This window comes from Siphateles boraxobius, unplaced genomic scaffold (genome assembly GCF_051911475.1).
Source record: "Siphateles boraxobius isolate OS27281-9 unplaced genomic scaffold, OSU_SipBor_1 65, whole genome shotgun sequence".
NCBI lineage: Eukaryota > Metazoa > Chordata > Actinopteri > Cypriniformes > Leuciscidae > Siphateles > Siphateles boraxobius.
Window position 1 is genome coordinate 780,001 of NW_027509192.1, and position 18,201 is coordinate 798,201.

Genomic DNA, 18,201 nt, shown 5'->3' on the forward strand with positions numbered 1-18,201 from the left:
TCTTATACAGTACTAAGTGGTATACTCAAAATACTAAATAAACCAGCAAACCTGCTTTTGGTAATAATAAAAAAATTGCGAGCAAATGTGCAGAACAATTAACTAAATAACTTTAGATAAACAGCATCTTCTTATATAAGTATTTCATTTAATATTGTCCGTTTTGTAATTAAATTGTGTTTTTTATATAAGACATTAAATGAACAGATCAGAATCAGATGGACCTGTAACAAGATACCCCTTTAATGTTAATACATTTATTATTGTTAAGTTCACCCATGAACATTCTGTCATTATGTAATTTTTTTTTTTCTGCTGAACACAAAAGAAGATATTTTGACGAATGTGTGTAACAACACGGTTGTGTGTAAACGGAGTATGTAATGTCTCCCTCATGTGGCGTTCTCAGACTCCAGCGCACGCAGAATCTGCTGTACGAGAGCACGAGGGATTTCCTGCAGCTGAAGTTCTCGAGTCGAGCTCAGGAGAAGAGCTGGATGACGGAGAAGGACCGTCTCCTGCGAGAGCTGGACTCCTGCCAGGAGCGAGTGCGCGAGGACCACAGTTTCCACGAGCAGCGTCCGTCAGCAGACCCGCGGCTCATCACACACAACCACGACAGCAGCCACACACACCGGGACGAGATCAGGGTCAGAAAGATGATTTTTCATTTTTTAGAAGACTCATTTATAACTTGTGATATTATGAACACGTTATTTAAGAATTAAAAAAAAAAATCGTACTAAATGTACTAAAGCCCGAGAAAAAGTATTGTTTTCTGGAAAATATTATTATTAATTATATATATATATATATATATATATATATATATATATAACATTTTAAATTACAATTTATTTTTATATTTTCATAGTCATTTTTTAAAATGTCTTTATAGTTTTCATAAATGTTTAGTTTTAATTTTGTACATCCAGCTAAAATAAGAAATGTTGTGTGTGTATATATATATATATATAAAAATATATATATGTTTATATCTATTTTTTCTTGTAAAAATGAGTGTTAAATATTATTCTAATAAACATTTAAGGTTCACCTCTATTATCAATATTTTTGTTATTAATATTTAATATTTATTTAATATCATATTTATATAATCTTTAGTTCTGTGTATATATACTGTATATAGTCTTTAATTCATAATGTCTTTGTGCTGGATAGACAAACTGGTTTACAACCGTATTCTTTAAGTCTTTATCCAGCTCTTTTTTTCCCAGCAGGCTTTGCAAGAGGAACTGAAACAGGCTCATAAACTGTCTGACATGTACCGAGATCAGTGTGTGAATCTGGAGACGGACCTGTCGCAGATCAGAGAAGAGGGCGACGTGGGCCGAGAGATCTTCAAAGTACGCAAAAAAACTCGTAGTTCAGCAGAAGAAAACAAAGAAACGATTGCTCACCCTCCTTCATGTGTGCATGCAAATGTTTTTACTTCTTTAGTCCATGTTTAGCAGAATGTCGAGACATTAGAGCAACCTAAACATCACACTAAATATCTCCTTTTATGTTCATTTAAAAAAAAAAAGTAACATATCTCCTTTGACATTAAAAATTTTGATATTTTATTGAAGAGTTGAGATCGTTTAAATGCAAAACTAGCTTCTGAATTTTGTGTGTGTGTGTGTGTGTGTGTGTGTGTGTGTGTGTGTGTGTGTGTTCAGGAGCGCTCTGACAAGATGGCCAATCGTCTGCAGCTAATGACTCAACGTTACGAAGCTCTGGAGAAGAGACGGGTCATGGAGGTGGAGGGATTCAAGACTGATATCAAACACCTGCGGCAGAAAGTCAAAGATGTGGAGAAACATCTCTTTAAAGTCAGTCATCGCTCTCATTTGTCTCTTCTATACTGTTTATACGCCACTTAAAAAACATTTTTTGACTTATTTTCAGCTACATACAATGAAATTGTCTGATATCATTACCTATGGAATTGGCAGACAGATAACTATTTGTTGGTCATTCATATAACCATTAATAGTGCTAATCTATTTAAAATGATCCAGATTTTGATGACTCTCTCTTCCACTAGTTGACGCTCAACGTGGGCCCTAATCAAGACCTGGCGATTCTCCATGAAGTGCGTCAGACAAACAGCCGCACGGTGAAGGTCCAGGACGAGCTGAAGAACCTGAAGGCCAAAATCTACAGACTGGAGAACGATCTGAGATTCTGCTGAAGACTCGTCATGTGGATTGATGTAGGCATTTGCATATGGAAATATGAACTCTATCCGCTCTGGATCATATTGTTGGTCTCGCATTATGTTGTTCACTGTTTTTACCAATGATTTGGAGTATGAGGAACTCCTGAGACTTAAGACTGGAGGAATGATTCAGAAGAAAGTTGGAAGTTCCTGTGTATTTATTTGTGCTGTTGCATTTTCTATATTAGATAAATAAAGGTTGATTTTTGTATTCAATATGATAATGATCACTATTTTTGACTGGTCTGAGACAATGATGTACAACACAAGGCTCATGTTCATTTTATAGCTTTTAAACATATTTCTTAAGACAAAAACAATACTGAAATGTTTGGAAGAGACTACATATTTCAGTAGACAAAAAACTAAAACTTACAGATGAATCTAACTAATAAAAAAATAAATAAAAAAAATCATATTTGTGACCCTGGACCACAAAACCAGTCACAAGTCGCACGGGTATATTTGTGGCAATAGCCAACAATACATTGTATGGGTCAAAAATATTGATTTTTCTTTTATGACAAAAATCATTAGGATATTAAGCAAAGATCATGTTCCATGAAGATAATTTGTAAATTTCCAACCGTAAATATATAAAACATTTATTTGTGTGAGTGAATGCAGCAAATCGCGAACATAAATTGACAACTTAAAAGGTGATTTTCTCAACGTTTCGATTTCTTTGCACTCTCAGACTCCAGATCTTCAAATAGTTGTATCTCAACCAAATATTGTCCTATCCTAATAAACCATGCATCAATGGAAAGCTTATTTATTCAGCTTTCAGATGATGTATAAATCTCAATTTTGAAAAAATGACCCATATGACTGGTTTTGTGATCCAGGGTCACATAAAAAAAGATATATATATATATATATATATACATAAATATACCCACATATAAATGTATGTGTGTGTAAAAAATGAAAATATATACAACAGTAATGTAAATTTTAAATTTGAAGATAAAATAAATAGAAGTTTAGGGGTAAAATATGCTTAAATGTCAAGAAAATATCACAATGCAAAAAAAACTAAAACAAATTATGCATATTTTATTTACATGCAACATCTGAAATATGACTCCGTACATTAATTTGTGAGATTCGCTCATACATTGAAACGATCCACCCTGAGCACAGAGAAGCGGTGACACCGTCACACACCGATCATTGTCTAGTTGCATCTCATTCAAGTATAGCATTCATTTCCCAAAAAACATCTCCAACCGAGAGTTTCGTCATTTGATTTTAAAACGAGTATATTGCACGATAGTGTAGAACGTACCATTGTCATCACTTGGCAATAATATTAACGGTACAAATACTTTTTTTATAATATGCATTGACTTAAAGCCAAAGTATATACACTAAAACCCACATATGAAAAACATGAAAGCAACAAAGGTCTTCAACACTGAAAGCTGCACTTCACACGTACCTCAAGACCTCAGTGACGCCCATATGGCTTTAACAATGACAGAATGATTTAAACATAGTTAATTTGCTCCTGAGGCACAAAAGTGCGTTGTCACTTCACACTCGATTAAAGATCACAATCTGATTGTAGTGTTGAAAGTTGGCCCTTTCAGTTGTTGTATTGTTTTTGCATCACTAATGCACAAGTCTATTAAAAATAGTTACGTATCTTATTGCTGTATTATTCCCGACCAGCAGGAACCAGCCTGATGACTGGGATTTTACAGGTATAAACATATTCTTCTTTGATGAGACATATAAGAGCATTTTAGATAGACTTGGGCATTAATGGCCGTATGGAGGCACCATAACCGCTGTCAAAACACCAGCTTTAGTAAACAAACTGCTGTTTTGTTAATCGATAGGCCTTTTAGGGAGTTATGTGGCTGTCCACCCTCATGAGTTTGTGTGTAGAGTGGGTTTGTGACTGTGAGAGTTGATTGTGTTCACAGTGTGTCAGATCATGTAGTTCTTCTTGAGCACCTCCAGATATTGTTGAGTGGCTTTGCTCACGGGGTCCGTCTGCTCCTGGGTCACGTTCAGGTTCAGGTTTTGAGAGCCGGAGGCCGAACCTACGGGAGACAAACGGGCAGAACCTCCTTCCAGCTCTCCTGTCACAGAGAGAGAGAGAAAAAAAAAGGACACTTGAGTCACTTTTGAGTGCACATCAAATGAATACAGAATAAATTTGCAGCTCATCTCTTCTCTGATAACGAGACCTGTCACTCACATGAGATCCACCAATAGCAAACCACAACCATCCAATCAAGTCTCCACATATAATCAAGCCCCGCCCTACATTTGTTGTTCCCGAAGCCGTTTCACTTGGATATACGTCACAATAGGGAAGAAAAGGCTATTGAAACTTCATGATATTAAGAATGTTTTGTTGTAATAATGACTCACTGTAGTCCAGCTCCTTCGATATATTCTTCTCCAGCTCCGTCTGCAACTGTAACAGGAACAGACAAACCTGATTACACTCCTATCTTCATCTCATCAAACACGCATGTCCTCAAACTAGCACTCAGCCACGTCACAGCGTTCACAATAAAACCCAGCGTTAGTAATCGGAATAGTCTAATTAGTCAAATGCTAGTATAAGCCAATCAAAAGTTTGGGGTTTTAAGCCTGCATTTATTTGATGAAAAATACAATAAAAACAGAAAACACGTATTTTAAATTGTAATAATATTTCTATGTGAATATATGTTCAAATGTAATTTATTCCTGTGATCAAAGCTGAATTTTCAGCATCATTACTCTCAAGTGTCACATGATCCTTCAGAAATCACTCTAATATGATTATTTGTTGTTTGAGCAAACAAGGCCATAGCTAGTAATTAAGTTATTATGAATTTGATTAGTATAATATTAAATAAAGAATGTAACAGATCTGATGCTAAACTGAATCACTCACATGGATATTAGTGAAAGAATTGAGCATCAAATAAAGGGGTTCAAATTTTGACTAATACACACCTGAGAATAGCAGAACATGTTACACATCATAAACATTAAATCTAATTTAAAATATTCATTAAATACAGACATATTGGATACTTCATTAGTATGAATATTGTATGCACAGTATACCAATTTTCTGTACCCATTAAGTTCCAGGATGACCTAAATTTATCAAATTGTGCAGTATACAACAGCAAACTGCACTGAATACTGTATCCCACAATGCAACGCTCTTGACTTTACTTTCCATTTCCAGTGTAGTAAAAGAACTCAAACTAATATCATCTGATCCAACCGTCAAAAGTTGCAATATTTTACACAAAATAAGAATTAAAATGTAAAAAAAAAATCCTTTTTATAACTATAATGAGGTAATTTGAAAACCATGTAGCATACAACAATATTTTCAATGTTGCACACTGCGAAATAATAGTACAGTGTATATTATCCAGTATGCTGTGCACTCGATTTCATTCTGAGCAGTGTTATTTTCTCCCAAAAACAGCTGTGTGAAGCCACAGACAGACATTTAAGCAGGTGTGTGTGGTGTGTGTGTGTGTGTGTGTGTTCTGGTAGTCAGAGATCTGCACACAGCTACACACCTGCTCAGGTATCAGGCTGCAGAGAGGACAGGTGAGAAACAGACTTTTGAGCTAGAAGCTGAAGATATCAGAGACACAAGAGGTCATGAGTCCAGACAGCAGGAAAAACAGGCGAGGAGGTTATTTGGTGCGTTTAAGAAGGGTAAGATAGTGGAAGGAGAAAACATATCATTGTTCGTTAGTTTTAGAATCACCACCATCTGATGATTTTTGAAACGGTGGCTCTTTTAAAGCTAACAGTGAGTATGAGATCATGGTTAGTGTTGAATGCTGAAGCAATGACGTGTGGGATTTGGAAAACTGCTCAGAGTCTAAAGCTGGGTGCACGCTGTGCAATTTTGCCATCTGAGACAAATTTAGCAAATCCCAAAAGATTCCTCTGATCCTAAGCTAAAATCTGAAGTCTTTGATCGTTAGTTTAACATGTTCACCCACAGCCGATTCATGACCGTTGCGATCAAATTTTACCTCCGACGAAATTCTGGCGGTGTCAGAAGATTTGACTCACAGTCCTTCAGTGTGACTTCTACGACGTTTTTCAAGAAAAGCCAAGACCAAAATTAACGTTAGAGATTTCTTTGTAGCCACCATTTCAATCCCGCGTGTACCGCAGCTCACATCACGAACACGTCATTGATTAATGATGGGGACAAGTTTTCTTGCGTGCGTCCATTTTTTGCGCGTCTTGACAGTCGTATATCTGACATTAATGACAACTGAGATCTTACAGTGTGACATGACTTACAGCGAGGATCATGTTCGTACAGTCTGACAAGAAACAATCGTAAAGGACTATTATAAATCGCATAGTGAGCACTCGGCTTAATGGAGAATGAAATGACTTGATGAGCGCTAACCTTTGCCAGGTAGGCCTCGACGCGGTTGCTCTGGGATTCTCCTACCGTACCCAGCAGGGGGCTACCCAGGCCCAGACTCCTGTTCAGGGGCCCCAGAGAGGCTCCGTACGCCCCCATAGAGCCCAGAGACGCCACATCGAGAGCGGGGCCTCCCAGACTGCCGTTCACTAAACTGCTGGTGAGCAGAGATTTACTGCGCTGCCTCTCGCTCAGGAGTTTAGTGTTAGCCTCCGCTAACCGCTCATTCGACCTGCACATCATCATAAAAAAAAAACCTTTAATAGTACATTATAAAAACACAGACATAAATAAATCGACTGAATAAAAACAAAGAGCTGTTCTATTCTATTATTAAAAATATTTACTACGGCTGATTAAAATAATAATAAAAATAAAATAATACATTGACTTTTATTTTATTGATTTATTTGTTTTTAGTTTTAGCTTTTACTTGGTAAATGTATGATGACTTCCTGCACCTCCCTTGATATGCTTTGAAATAACATTTATTAATTTTTATTTAAATATAATATGATTATTTTATTAATTTATTTGTTTTTTTTCTTTTTTAGCTTCACTTGTTAAATTTTTCATTGTTTTCTGCTCTTTCCTTGACACACACACACACACACACACACACACACACACACACACACACACACACACACACACACACACACACACACACACACACACACACACACACACACACACACACACACACACACACACACACACACACACACACACACACACACATATATATATATTTGCATTTATTATTTTTAGTTTTACTTGGTAAAAATATTCTGCACCTCTCTTGGTATGCTTTGAAATAATTCATATTTATTTATGCATTTGTTTGTTTATATGTTAACCAATTTTTTTATTTTACCATTTATTTATTGTTTTTAGTTTTACAAGGTCAATTTCAATTTTCTGAGCCTCCCTTTATATGCTTTGAAATAATTAATTGCCATTAAACTCTTTTTTAGTATGGTTAATGTAACTCAATTAAATTGTTAAATCTCACAATGTGATTGAGCTGTGATTATAATTAAGACAAACATTTATAAATGATGGGACAGACTCCCATCATGCCTCTCACCTCTCCAGTTTGGAGGCCAGACTCTTGCGTAGGCGCAGCTCTTCGCTGTACAGCTGTCTGTAGCGCTCCAGCTCGGTGCGACTGGAGTCTCTCTGAACCAGACTGTCCTGCTGAACGCTGCGTGTGCGACTGAGTTCTGCCTCCAGATCCTTGATGCGCTGCTCCAGCTGAGCGCGCTGACTGGCCTCATTCACAGCTTTCATCTGCTCCAGAGCTTCCTGAGACGCCGCCTGCGTCTGACGGGTCAAACACACAAACAGTGTGTAAAACTTTAGAATAAAATTATTATAATTATCTTTAAAAATACAGTGCTGGTTAAAATTATTTGCCCCCTTGGTAGATATGATCAAAGATGGCTGCATTGTTTATCCTTTTGATATACGTTTTTTTTTAAATCCAAAAATCGAACCTATCATTGAAGTAAAAGAATTGAAAGTGGTTGGGGGGGGAATCACATTATGAAATAAATGTTTTTCTCCAAAACACGTTGGGAACAATTATTTGCCCCCTTTTATTAAATACTTTTTGCAACCTCCTTTTTTCAAGATGACAGCTCTGAGTGTTCTCCTATAATGCCGGATGAGTTTGGAGAACATCCCAGTCCCCAGACCTGAACCCTATAGAAGATGAGTGGGCTGAACTGAAGAGAAGGAGCGCCAACATGGATCTGGGAATTTGAAGGATCTGGAGAGATTCTGTATGGAGGAATGGCCTCTGATCTCTGGTCAGGTGTTCTCCAAACTCATCAGGCATTATAGGAGAACACTCAGAGCTGTTAACTTGGAAAAAGGAGGTTGCAAAAAGTATTTAATAAAAGGGGGCAAATAATTGTTCCCAACGTGTTTTGGAGAAAAACATTTATTTCATAATGTGATTTCCCCCCCACTTTCAATTCTTTTACTTTAATGAAAAGTTAGATTTTTTGCAAATTTTTAAAATAAAATATCAAAAGGATTAACAAAGCAGATTTATTTTGTACAGCCATCTTTGATCATATTTACCAAGGGGCAAATAATTCTGACCAGCACTGTATAAAATATTTTATATTCCAGAAATATATATTATCATAAACTAATTAAATAATAATAAATAATAAAATTCTGCCTGCATCTGACCTGTATAATAAACACAATTATTATAATTAACTTTATAAAATCGTTAATAATAAAAATAGGAAACAATATAATAAATCATGCAAATTATAATAAACTAAATAAAATTCCATTTGTGTCTAAAGATTGAAAAATACAGTCTAAAACCTGAAACTTTATATAAGAAGACTTAATTTAATTTTCAAGACAATAATAGTAAAATAAAATAAAACTTTGGATCTTGCATACAAACTGAATGAAATGCATCATGGTGCACGTCGAGTCTCTGATTTGCGCAGTGTACCTGCAGGAAGAGGTTGACCTCCTCTAGTTTGTGTCGGATCTCGTGTCGGGCTCTCTCCTCGGTCTCCCTGCGGTACTGCTCGGCCTGGCTCTGGTCCATCACGCCGGCCTCCAGCTGCCTGCGCAGACCGGCCACCTCGTCCTCCAGCTGCCTCTTGCTGCGCTCCGTCTGCTCGTGGCTTCGGCTCAGGCCCTTCACAGACGCCAGCTTCTCCTTTAGCTGTCGGTTCACCTCCTCCAGCCGGGAGCAGCGCGACGCCTCGCGCTCGAACTGAGACTGGAGCTCGTCCATCTGGCAGAAAACGGCACGTAAAGGAGGAAATAAGAGACTCAATGGAGTTTGCATACTTTTGCAGTCTTTACACACAGAGTCCGAATTCGTATTCGTCATTCGGTGGCTCTGAATTGTCGAAATACCTCTCAAAATGCTTGCTACGGATGCGAAAAACGCAGAAAATCCAACCCGATCCGAATTTTTTTATGACGGACGAAAGTTTCGGAGGCAGTGTGCAAACATGATTGATATTACGTGAAGTCGTATTTATTTTTTAAAGACGAGAATTTCGGACTCAGTGTGCATGCAAGGACCTAAAAGGCTGTAAAAGACTGTACCCTAGTCTTCATTCTGCTGGAAGCGCTCTCTGCCTCCAGTCGGTGGCTCATGTCTCCTCTAAAGCTGACCAGAGGAGAGTCCAGCTGTCCAGCGCCCTTTTCACGCAGATGTTTCTTAGCGGTCTTCAATAGAGTCTTCAACCTGACACGTACAGTAAAATACGATGAATACCCAGACATTCTCTATCAATGTGTAAACTATCAAAAAAGAGTAGATAAATAAATATATATATTAGATGAATAAGTTATACTTGAAAAAGTTTTAGAAATGCTGGCATGGCAACTAAATGAAATAGAAAGTTGAAAGTTGAAAATTATTACAAATAAAAATGTAATTAAAATAAAACTTAGTAGAAATATTTTACTATATATTAATCTTGAATTTATAAAAACAAAAACTGATAAAAAATGACAAAAGCACATAAAAGTACTGAAACAAACAAAAATTTAAATAAAAGCTAATCATTATTATAAATAAGAAAATAAATACTATATAAATAATACTACGGAAAAATAACACTATTCAACATTTATTGAAGTCAATAAAAGCTTGAGATGTCAGCCTGGCCATATAAATAATAATAATAATAATAATAATAATAATAATAATAATAATAATAATAATAATATATATATAGATTAAAGTCAACATAAATTATTTAAATTGTTTGTTTGCTTGTTTACTTATTATTTACTTTTATTTTTACGTAGTAAATTTATGATCATTTTTTGTGCCTCCCTTGATATGCTTTGAAATAATTAATTGCCATTAACCTCTTTTTTTTTTTTTTGGTTAATGCAACAAAATTAAATTTTTGAATCTCACAATGTGATTGAGCTGAGTTAAACAATTTGCTTTTCAAATGACATCACCAATTCCTTTTACTCTTGAACTCATCTTATCCAACTATCCACCATGTAGAGACTTTTTTCACCATTTAATCAATTCACCATGGATAATATGAACACTTGGAAATACATCACTATGGAACCGCTGTTTGAATGTTTTAGCGCTAGACATAGCTGTATGTCACTCTAAAGCACTATAGCAGCAAAAACAGGCTTGAAGTCAATCATCACTGAATTAAACAAATATAAGACGTGTCCTCGCATGTAAAAAGCACTGATCTCACACATTTGCAAGCAGGAGGATCCGTGTAGCCGGCTTCTCTATGTACTCAAACACGTCTACAGGTGTAGAGCTGCAGCGGTCGGGGTTAAAGGTTAAAGGGTCACCTGTACATTTCTTTCTGAAGGTCAGTGTTTCTCTTCATCTCCTGCTCCAAACGTGTGTCCACAGATTTCTTATGCTCCGCTAGTTTTTTGGCCTTTTTCTTCTCGAGCTCCATCTGAAACACACAGAGTGTTAGACAGAGTGTTAATAACAGGCAGAAATCTTAATTGTGTTCTCAACATGACATTTCAAAGCTTTTTAGCGTGTGTTCCACGGTGTGACATGAAACACTTAATCTAATACTATTTCAAACAAGATTTTCCCTATTTATACACTACTTTTTAAAAGTTTGGTGTCAGTAAGATTTTTTTTAATACTTTTGAAAGTCTCTTCTGCTCACCAAGGCTGCATTTATTTGAACAAAACAACAATACAACAATACAGTAAAAACAGTAATACTGTGAAATATAAACTGTTTTCTATTTGAATATATGTTAAAATGAAATTTATTCCTGTGATCAAAGCTGAATTTTCAGATCCTCCAGAAATCATTCTAATATGCTGAATCGCTGCACAACAAGCATTTCTGATTATTATCAATGTTGAAAACAGATGTGCTGATTCACATTTTTGTAGAAACATTTACTTTCAGGATTTTTTTGATGAAAAGCATTTATTTTTATTTTTTTATATTTTATTATTTCTTGAAGTTGCAAGACATAAATACACATTTGGTCATATTAAACAACATTTTTGTCTTGTCTCACATCAGCTTTTTTTTTTTTTTTTACGAGAAAAAAAAATAAATAAAAAAAAATAAAAGAAATACAATAAAACAAAAAAACAAACAGACTGGTAGCAAGAACAAAAACAGGGGAGTGTCTCAGGTACTATATTTCACACAAAATCTGATCTTATTGGCCGAATAAATTTTAAGAATCCATTCCATATTCTCTCGAATTTATCCATTTCAAATCTACAAGTGGAAGTCAGTTTCTCCATAACGTATATATCATGCATGACATCAACCCAATTTTCCTTTCTTGGCGCTTCCACCTGTAGCCATTTCCTAGTAATTCCCTTTTTTCCTGCTAGTAACATGATTTTAAACATTTTGCAATTCAGATTCTTTTTACCTTGCATATTAAGTCTTCCCAAATAAAGTGTGTCAAAAGTGAAAGGTAGATTAATCTGTAAAATCTTGTCCATACACTGTTTAAGTTCCATCCAATATTTCACCATCGAGGGACAACTCCAAAAAATATGAACATGGTTTGCACTCTTTTCCCCACATCCCCGCCAACAGATTGTATCCCGATATTTTGTCTGAGCTGGGGTTCTAAAATATCTCACTAAGTTTTTCCATCCATGTTCCCTCCAGGTTAAGGATGATGTCACTCTCCATATTTGTTGCGAGAGATCCTCCCATTCCTCATCCGTCAATTTTATGTTTGCTTCAATTTCCCATTTTTGTTTTATGTAGTGTGTATCGTCTCCGAAAAGCATTTATTTTAAATATTTTGTAACATTATAAATGTGTTTACTGTCACTTTTAATCAATTGAATGAATCTTTGCTTAATAAAAAAATAAAAAAAATCTTATTATATATTTCAAACTAAAACAACAAACATTCAAGGGCATGTAAAATGTAAAACATCTATTTCCATGTACCAACTGAGCTTTTTTGATTGAGTCACTAAACATTAAGCAACTCGTAAACATGCAGACTTATTTCATTAAAAAATATCAGGTGTCAAGTAACACATTTTGGATGGGCATTATTATTATTTGGATTGACCTGATTGGTCAGTTCTCCTTTCTCTCTCTCCAGCTCAGAGAGGCGGAGTCCCAGTCGTGAGCGGCCCTTTAGCTCCTCCTCCCACAGAGTTTGTGAGTCCTGGGCATTATGGGATAGCATACTCTGCTTCTGCACCTGGAGAGGAGGACCACAATTAAACAAACAGTTTTTATAGTATATTCCTATAGCTTTGCTTTGTTCATCAAGATCAATGTGACACATGTTTGTTATGAAGTGTACCTCTCGGTTGAGTTGTTCTTCTAGCGTCATCTTACTGCTCTGTAGGTTTGTGACGAGATCTTCCAAACGATTCCTGACCTGAGAAACATCACAGAGGTCATTACGCAACAGGATCTTGCCAATGAGTTAACTACTTCATGCAGATCTAGATCTACTTTAATCTAAACACTTTAGATCCCAGAAACAAGAAATGGAAAAGGAAGAAAGGGAGTTTACAATCAAATGAAAGTCGAATCAAATCTGTAAAAAGACCACCACCAAAACAGAGAAAACACCTCACTAACAACCTGACTAGAGAAAAGCAATCAAGTATACAGACACTTGTTTCTTCTTCATTTCAAGTGTAAATCACAGTAAGATTTGAGGTCTAGAAGAGCTGTAATTCACAGTAAAGAAAAACAATCAATAAAGGGAATTGCTAGAATCACGGCTAGAAGTTTGATACCAACCCCTTCTCCAGGTGATGAGCCTGATAGCTGTGAAAACAGTGACTTTACCATCAGTTTACATGAAATCTCCTCTCCGAATGACTCACATGTACACTCGCCTCATTTCTGCACTGACCGGGGTTCATCTAAAGTCAAATGTGAAGCTCAGATGACTTAAGAGGGTGGAACGAGGTTCTGACTGGATTAATGTCTAAATCTAACATAATAAGTTGAGTCAGGACACTTGTGCTTCACAAACTAGAGGTCCAGCTCGACCCCTGACCACTAACTGAGCGATATTTAAGAGAACTCACCCCAGCCCCCTCCTGAACGCCCTTCTGTAGCGCTTCAATGCGGTTGCTCTGCTGTTTGGTCGTGGCCTCCAGTCTGGCATTCTCGATCTCTAACCTGTGGGGATGTCATAATCTCATTAGCTATTTTCACCCCTTAATGATCAGTTAGCTTAGTAGTTGTTTAGTTGATAAGGGAACGATGAGGGGGAACAGAATTCTTTGTTCGAATGCATTATTACAATACTATGTCATAAATAAAATAACTGAAATATTTAAATAAGAATATAAATATATTCATATAATATTCTTATTTATATTTAATAACTTAATATTATGCAATAAATTACTATTTAAAGCTGCAGTCTGTAGTTTTTCCTCTTTGTCGCCATCTCTGTTTGATATCTGCAATTGCAGTTATTCGCGGAATTATCAACTTTACGTGGGCTGTGCCTCGGCTCGGCACAGCGCGGATGAATACGATATTTTGAGGAGAATGTGCGGCTGTCAGTCACTGTGGATACTGTCAATCAGAATCACAGATTATACTTTTTGGAAGTATGACCAACATAAGAATTTTCACTGGAACATGATCACTTATCATATCACGTCAAACCGTGCAAATTATACTTCGTCCTCAAATTATTAATGTTAACAACATCAGCATTGCATGACTACATTTAATGCCCTTCCGATGTTTATCTTAGTTTTCGCATGGGCCGCTTGCATTCTCTTTTTTTCTGTCTTTAGTCTTTTGTATTTTACAACGGGTGAATCTCCAGTTGTCACTGGTGATTGTCGTTTGAACGCGCACACGCAATATAGCCTACTAGCCCAAACTCCTTCTTTAAGTGTACAGATGTGACGTAATGACGCAAAGACAGGCTCAAATTTCCCTCGGAAATCCACCAGTACCACTGGAATTAAAAACATTATTACAAGCTTACCGTTTTGAATCGAGCTAAGGCAAGCAGATAGTTTTGAACACTGGCTGGTTATGTATTTGCTCAAAAATTTATTTGGGGTAATTTTAACCCCCAAAAGGACTGCAGCTTTAAATAAGTAAATATGAATATACAGTATTCAATTTATATTCATTAATCAATTTAATTCATTTTCAATTTATATTCATCAATTTATATTCATTTAATGTATATTCAAATACTATTATAAATATATTCTTATTTCTATAATATTCATATTTAATAACTTAATATTATGCAATAAATGACTATATAAGTATATATATATATATATATATATATATTCATATATTTTCATATAATATTCATATACAATAACTTCAAATTGCGCAATAAATGACTACTTAAGTCTGTAAATATGAATATAAATATATCCATATAATGTTAATATTAATTTTATATAATATTCATAAATAATAAATTAACAATATGATTTAAATTACATTACTGAAATACTTATACATGAATATAAATATATATTTATGTAATATCAATATTCATATAATATATTTATATTCCTACCTCTATTGTAATGGTACTTTTTTTTCCATTTATATTTTATTTCTATTATGAATAAATATGAAATACATATATATATGTATAAATGCACATTATTTGTTTTCTATAATAAACTTTTATATAATAATTTTTTTTATTATATAATAAAAAAAATTTGTGATCCCTGACGTCACTTTCATGAGTAAATTATTTAAATTAAATCAACATTATTAAACTTAAATCATGTCAAATAAAAAAGAAAATCAAATAAAGTGAGTGTTCTTTGCAGCCCCAGTTGACACTGATTAACTGCACCTCTGCACCGCCTCCTCCAGCTGTCGAATGGTTTGCTCTTTGCCTGTAGAAGCAGATAGCGCCTCCTCTAGTTTCTGAGCGGTACTGCAGGCTTCTCGCTCCTTATCGTCCAGAGAGCTCTTCAGGTGGCTGATGCGTCTCTCGGCCTGGACGTACACTTCTTCAGATTCCTGCAGCTGGCATTGAACAAAAAGTATAAGAGCAAATTAATCAAATGAAAGTATTGAACGGCCTACATAAGAACCTATATTTGTCTGTGGCAACTTCATATATTTAAATAATGAATATGCATGCAGAAAATAATGAATGAACATATATTGTTCCTGAGACTCCAGTTACATACAGATTGTACTGTTAATGGTAAATGGGACGTTTTCAGGAAGTAATGGGTACCTTGGCCTTCAATCGGTCGATGTCCTTGAGTGTGCGTGCCTTCTCTTCCTCAAGGTCGTTTCGGTACCGCGTGTTGACCTCCAGAGAGGCCTCACACATGGACAACTTCTTCAGACTGTCGGCCAGTTCCTGCTGCAGCTGTCGAAGAGAGGTCTGCAAAAACACAACATAGCTTCATTCTCTCATTGGATCATCTTGCCTTTACATTATATCACACTGGGTCTACACCGGATGTGTGTACCATGTTGAGAAGTTGCGGTCTACATTTCAAGTGCCCATTCAGTTGACCAATGACATTTTATTTTGTGTCGCACTTCAGAGCTATTCTGGCCATTTTATTTTCTTTGTCTGTCTAAAATAAAAAAAAGTAATGTTTCTTCTTGTAGATTTTTTAAATTATTATTGTCTTATTTTATACTTTTATATACAGCGCACCACTGTTCAAAAGTTTAGGGTCAGTAGGATCTTCTGCTCACAAAATCTGCATTTATTTGATCGAAAATACAGTAAAAACAGTAATATTGTAAAATATTATTGCAATTTTAAATGCCTGTTTTCTATTTGAATATATTTTAAAATGTAATTTATTCCTGTCATGCAAAGCTGAATTTTTAGCATCATTACTCCAGTCTTCAGTGTCACATGATCCTTCAGAAATCATTCTAATATTTTAATATTAAACTGTTTTGCGGCTTAATATTTTTTGCGGACACTGATGCATTTTTTTTCAGGATTCTTGAATAGAAAGTTCAAAAAGAACAGCATTTATTTGAAATAGAAATCTTTTGTAATATTATAAATGTTGTTCCTGTCATTTCAATGTAATGTGTCTTTCCTGAATAGAATTTTAGAATTTTGAATAGTTCAAAAAACTTTTGAATGGTGTATACATTACATTATTAATGAATTAGTACATGTATATTTTAGTCATTTAGTTATGTGTAAAATTATTTTGCTATTATGTGTAAAATCATTTTGCTATTGTAAATTAAACTATGCCAAATCAGTTTCCTACCAATGAATATCTAAAAAATAAAGTTGGATTTCATTTCAATGTTTTTTTCGTTTTTCTGTCCCTCTTCATAAAGGAAATTAATTTGCATACTGAAATAGTTTGCATATTAATTGGCTTATTTAAAAAAGAAGCCAGTCTCTGTTTTTCTACCTCTCTCTCAGCTTTCTCCTGCTCTAGTTTGTAGTTCTGCTCTCTCAGCTCGCCATTCGTCCTCGCCAGCTCTTTGCTTCTCTCCTCCACCAGTTGGACTCTCTCCTCTCCGTCTGCACGTAACTGATTCAGCATTTCGGCAAAGTTTTGATGCACATCTGTTACAGCTTTGTCCTTTGCCGAGCCCTTGTTCAGTGCCTCCTCCAGCTGCTGTCGTAGCAGCGCGCCCTCGCTCTGAGCCTGGGCCAGACGCTCCTGCATGGCTTCCAGTTTGGCACTGGCACGGCTTGCCAGCTCCCGTTCGCTCAGTACAGTGGCCTCCTGTTCTTTGAGTCTGGCCTGGGCCTGGTCTTTCTCCCGGGCCAGAGTCTCCAACAGCACGGCCTTCTCCGCAATGGTCAGAGAGTTGCGGTGACATTCGTTCTCCAGGCTGTTGGCACGCGCCTCGGCCTTGCTGAGTTTCTGGGAGAGGGACTGGATGGTGTCCCGCTGGGTGCTGGACTCAAAGATGTGTTTTTCCTGTGTACGCTGATGCTCCTCACGGTCTCGCTGGAGTGTGCGCTCTGCATCTGTGCGGGACGCCTGGCATCTCTCGGCCTCCTGTAGCGCCGCCTGCAGTCGTGCCCTGCTCGCCTCCGCCTCGGCCTCCAGTTGCTGCCTCACCTGCCTCTCGTGCTCCAGTTTAGCTGTGATCACTGAGCATTCGGCCTTCAGTGCGCCGAGCTGCCCGTTGTACTGGAACACGGTCTGGGCCAAGGCCTCCTCGCTCAGTTTCATGTCCCTGCGTGTGTCCTCCAGTCTCTCGCGTAGAGCATCTCTCTCCTCCGCCAGTCGTGACTCTTCCTGACGGCTGTGACACTGCGAGCGGTCCAGCTCGGCCCGAGAGCCGTTCAGCTCATCCTGAAGGGTTCGGTTTTGTTGCATCAACTCTCGCTCACGGTCCGATGCCTCTGTTAGCTGGGACATGGCCTGAGAACATCAGTAATTAACATGCGACAAACACATTTTAGCATTGTTTTAAAACGAATCCTTAAAACAGTACGTGGCTTGATTGCACTGGAGTGATTGGCTCTATAACACGGTAAGTTAATGCCTAAGTGCAGGTCATTAGGACAAAACCTGAAAATCTGACCAATCACATGTCAGAAAACAGGATCAGAGCAGTTGGGT

The 18,201-nt window shown here is 36.5% G+C and overlaps 2 protein-coding genes across 31 annotated transcripts in view; one reads left to right on the top strand and one right to left on the bottom strand.

Moving 5' to 3' along the window:
• Positions 1 to 2,440, top strand: part of ccdc77 (coiled-coil domain containing 77) — an 8,980-nt gene extending 6,540 nt beyond the window's left edge. For both annotated transcript variants that reach the window (XM_077210046.1, XM_077210048.1), the window contains exons 9-12: positions 410 to 650; positions 1,242 to 1,367; positions 1,683 to 1,835; positions 2,051 to 2,440. In XM_077210046.1, coding sequence (XP_077066161.1) covers positions 410 to 650; positions 1,242 to 1,367; positions 1,683 to 1,835; positions 2,051 to 2,197 — 667 coding nt within the window. In that variant the 3' untranslated portion in view covers positions 2,198 to 2,440. The remainder of the gene's footprint in view (positions 1 to 409; positions 651 to 1,241; positions 1,368 to 1,682; positions 1,836 to 2,050) is intronic.
• Positions 2,441 to 3,263: 823 nt separating this feature from the next.
• ankrd26 (ankyrin repeat domain containing 26) overlaps positions 3,264 to 18,201 on the bottom strand; it is a 37,107-nt gene continuing 22,169 nt past the window's right edge. For 17 of the 29 annotated variants that reach the window (XM_077210042.1, XM_077210038.1, XM_077210034.1 and 14 more), the window contains 14 exons: positions 17,032 to 18,000; positions 15,867 to 16,019; positions 15,474 to 15,649; positions 13,702 to 13,795; positions 13,409 to 13,435; positions 12,960 to 13,037; positions 12,720 to 12,854; positions 10,983 to 11,095; positions 9,747 to 9,888; positions 9,136 to 9,426; positions 7,741 to 7,976; positions 6,633 to 6,882; positions 4,614 to 4,658; positions 3,951 to 4,324 (listed from right to left, as the gene is read on the bottom strand). In XM_077210042.1, coding sequence (XP_077066157.1) covers positions 4,163 to 4,324; positions 4,614 to 4,658; positions 6,633 to 6,882; positions 7,741 to 7,976; positions 9,136 to 9,426; positions 9,747 to 9,888; positions 10,983 to 11,095; positions 12,720 to 12,854; positions 12,960 to 13,037; positions 13,409 to 13,435; positions 13,702 to 13,795; positions 15,474 to 15,649; positions 15,867 to 16,019; positions 17,032 to 18,000 — 2,871 coding nt within the window. In that variant the 3' untranslated portion in view covers positions 3,951 to 4,162. Of the gene's footprint in view, positions 4,325 to 4,612; positions 4,659 to 5,775; positions 5,834 to 6,632; positions 6,883 to 7,740; positions 7,977 to 9,135; positions 9,427 to 9,746; positions 9,889 to 10,982; positions 11,096 to 12,719; positions 12,855 to 12,959; positions 13,038 to 13,408; positions 13,436 to 13,701; positions 13,796 to 15,473; positions 15,650 to 15,866; positions 16,020 to 17,031; positions 18,001 to 18,201 lie in introns of all 29 variants that reach the window. The other 12 variants (XM_077210043.1, XM_077210039.1, XM_077210040.1 and 9 more) reach the window with 6 other exon arrangements.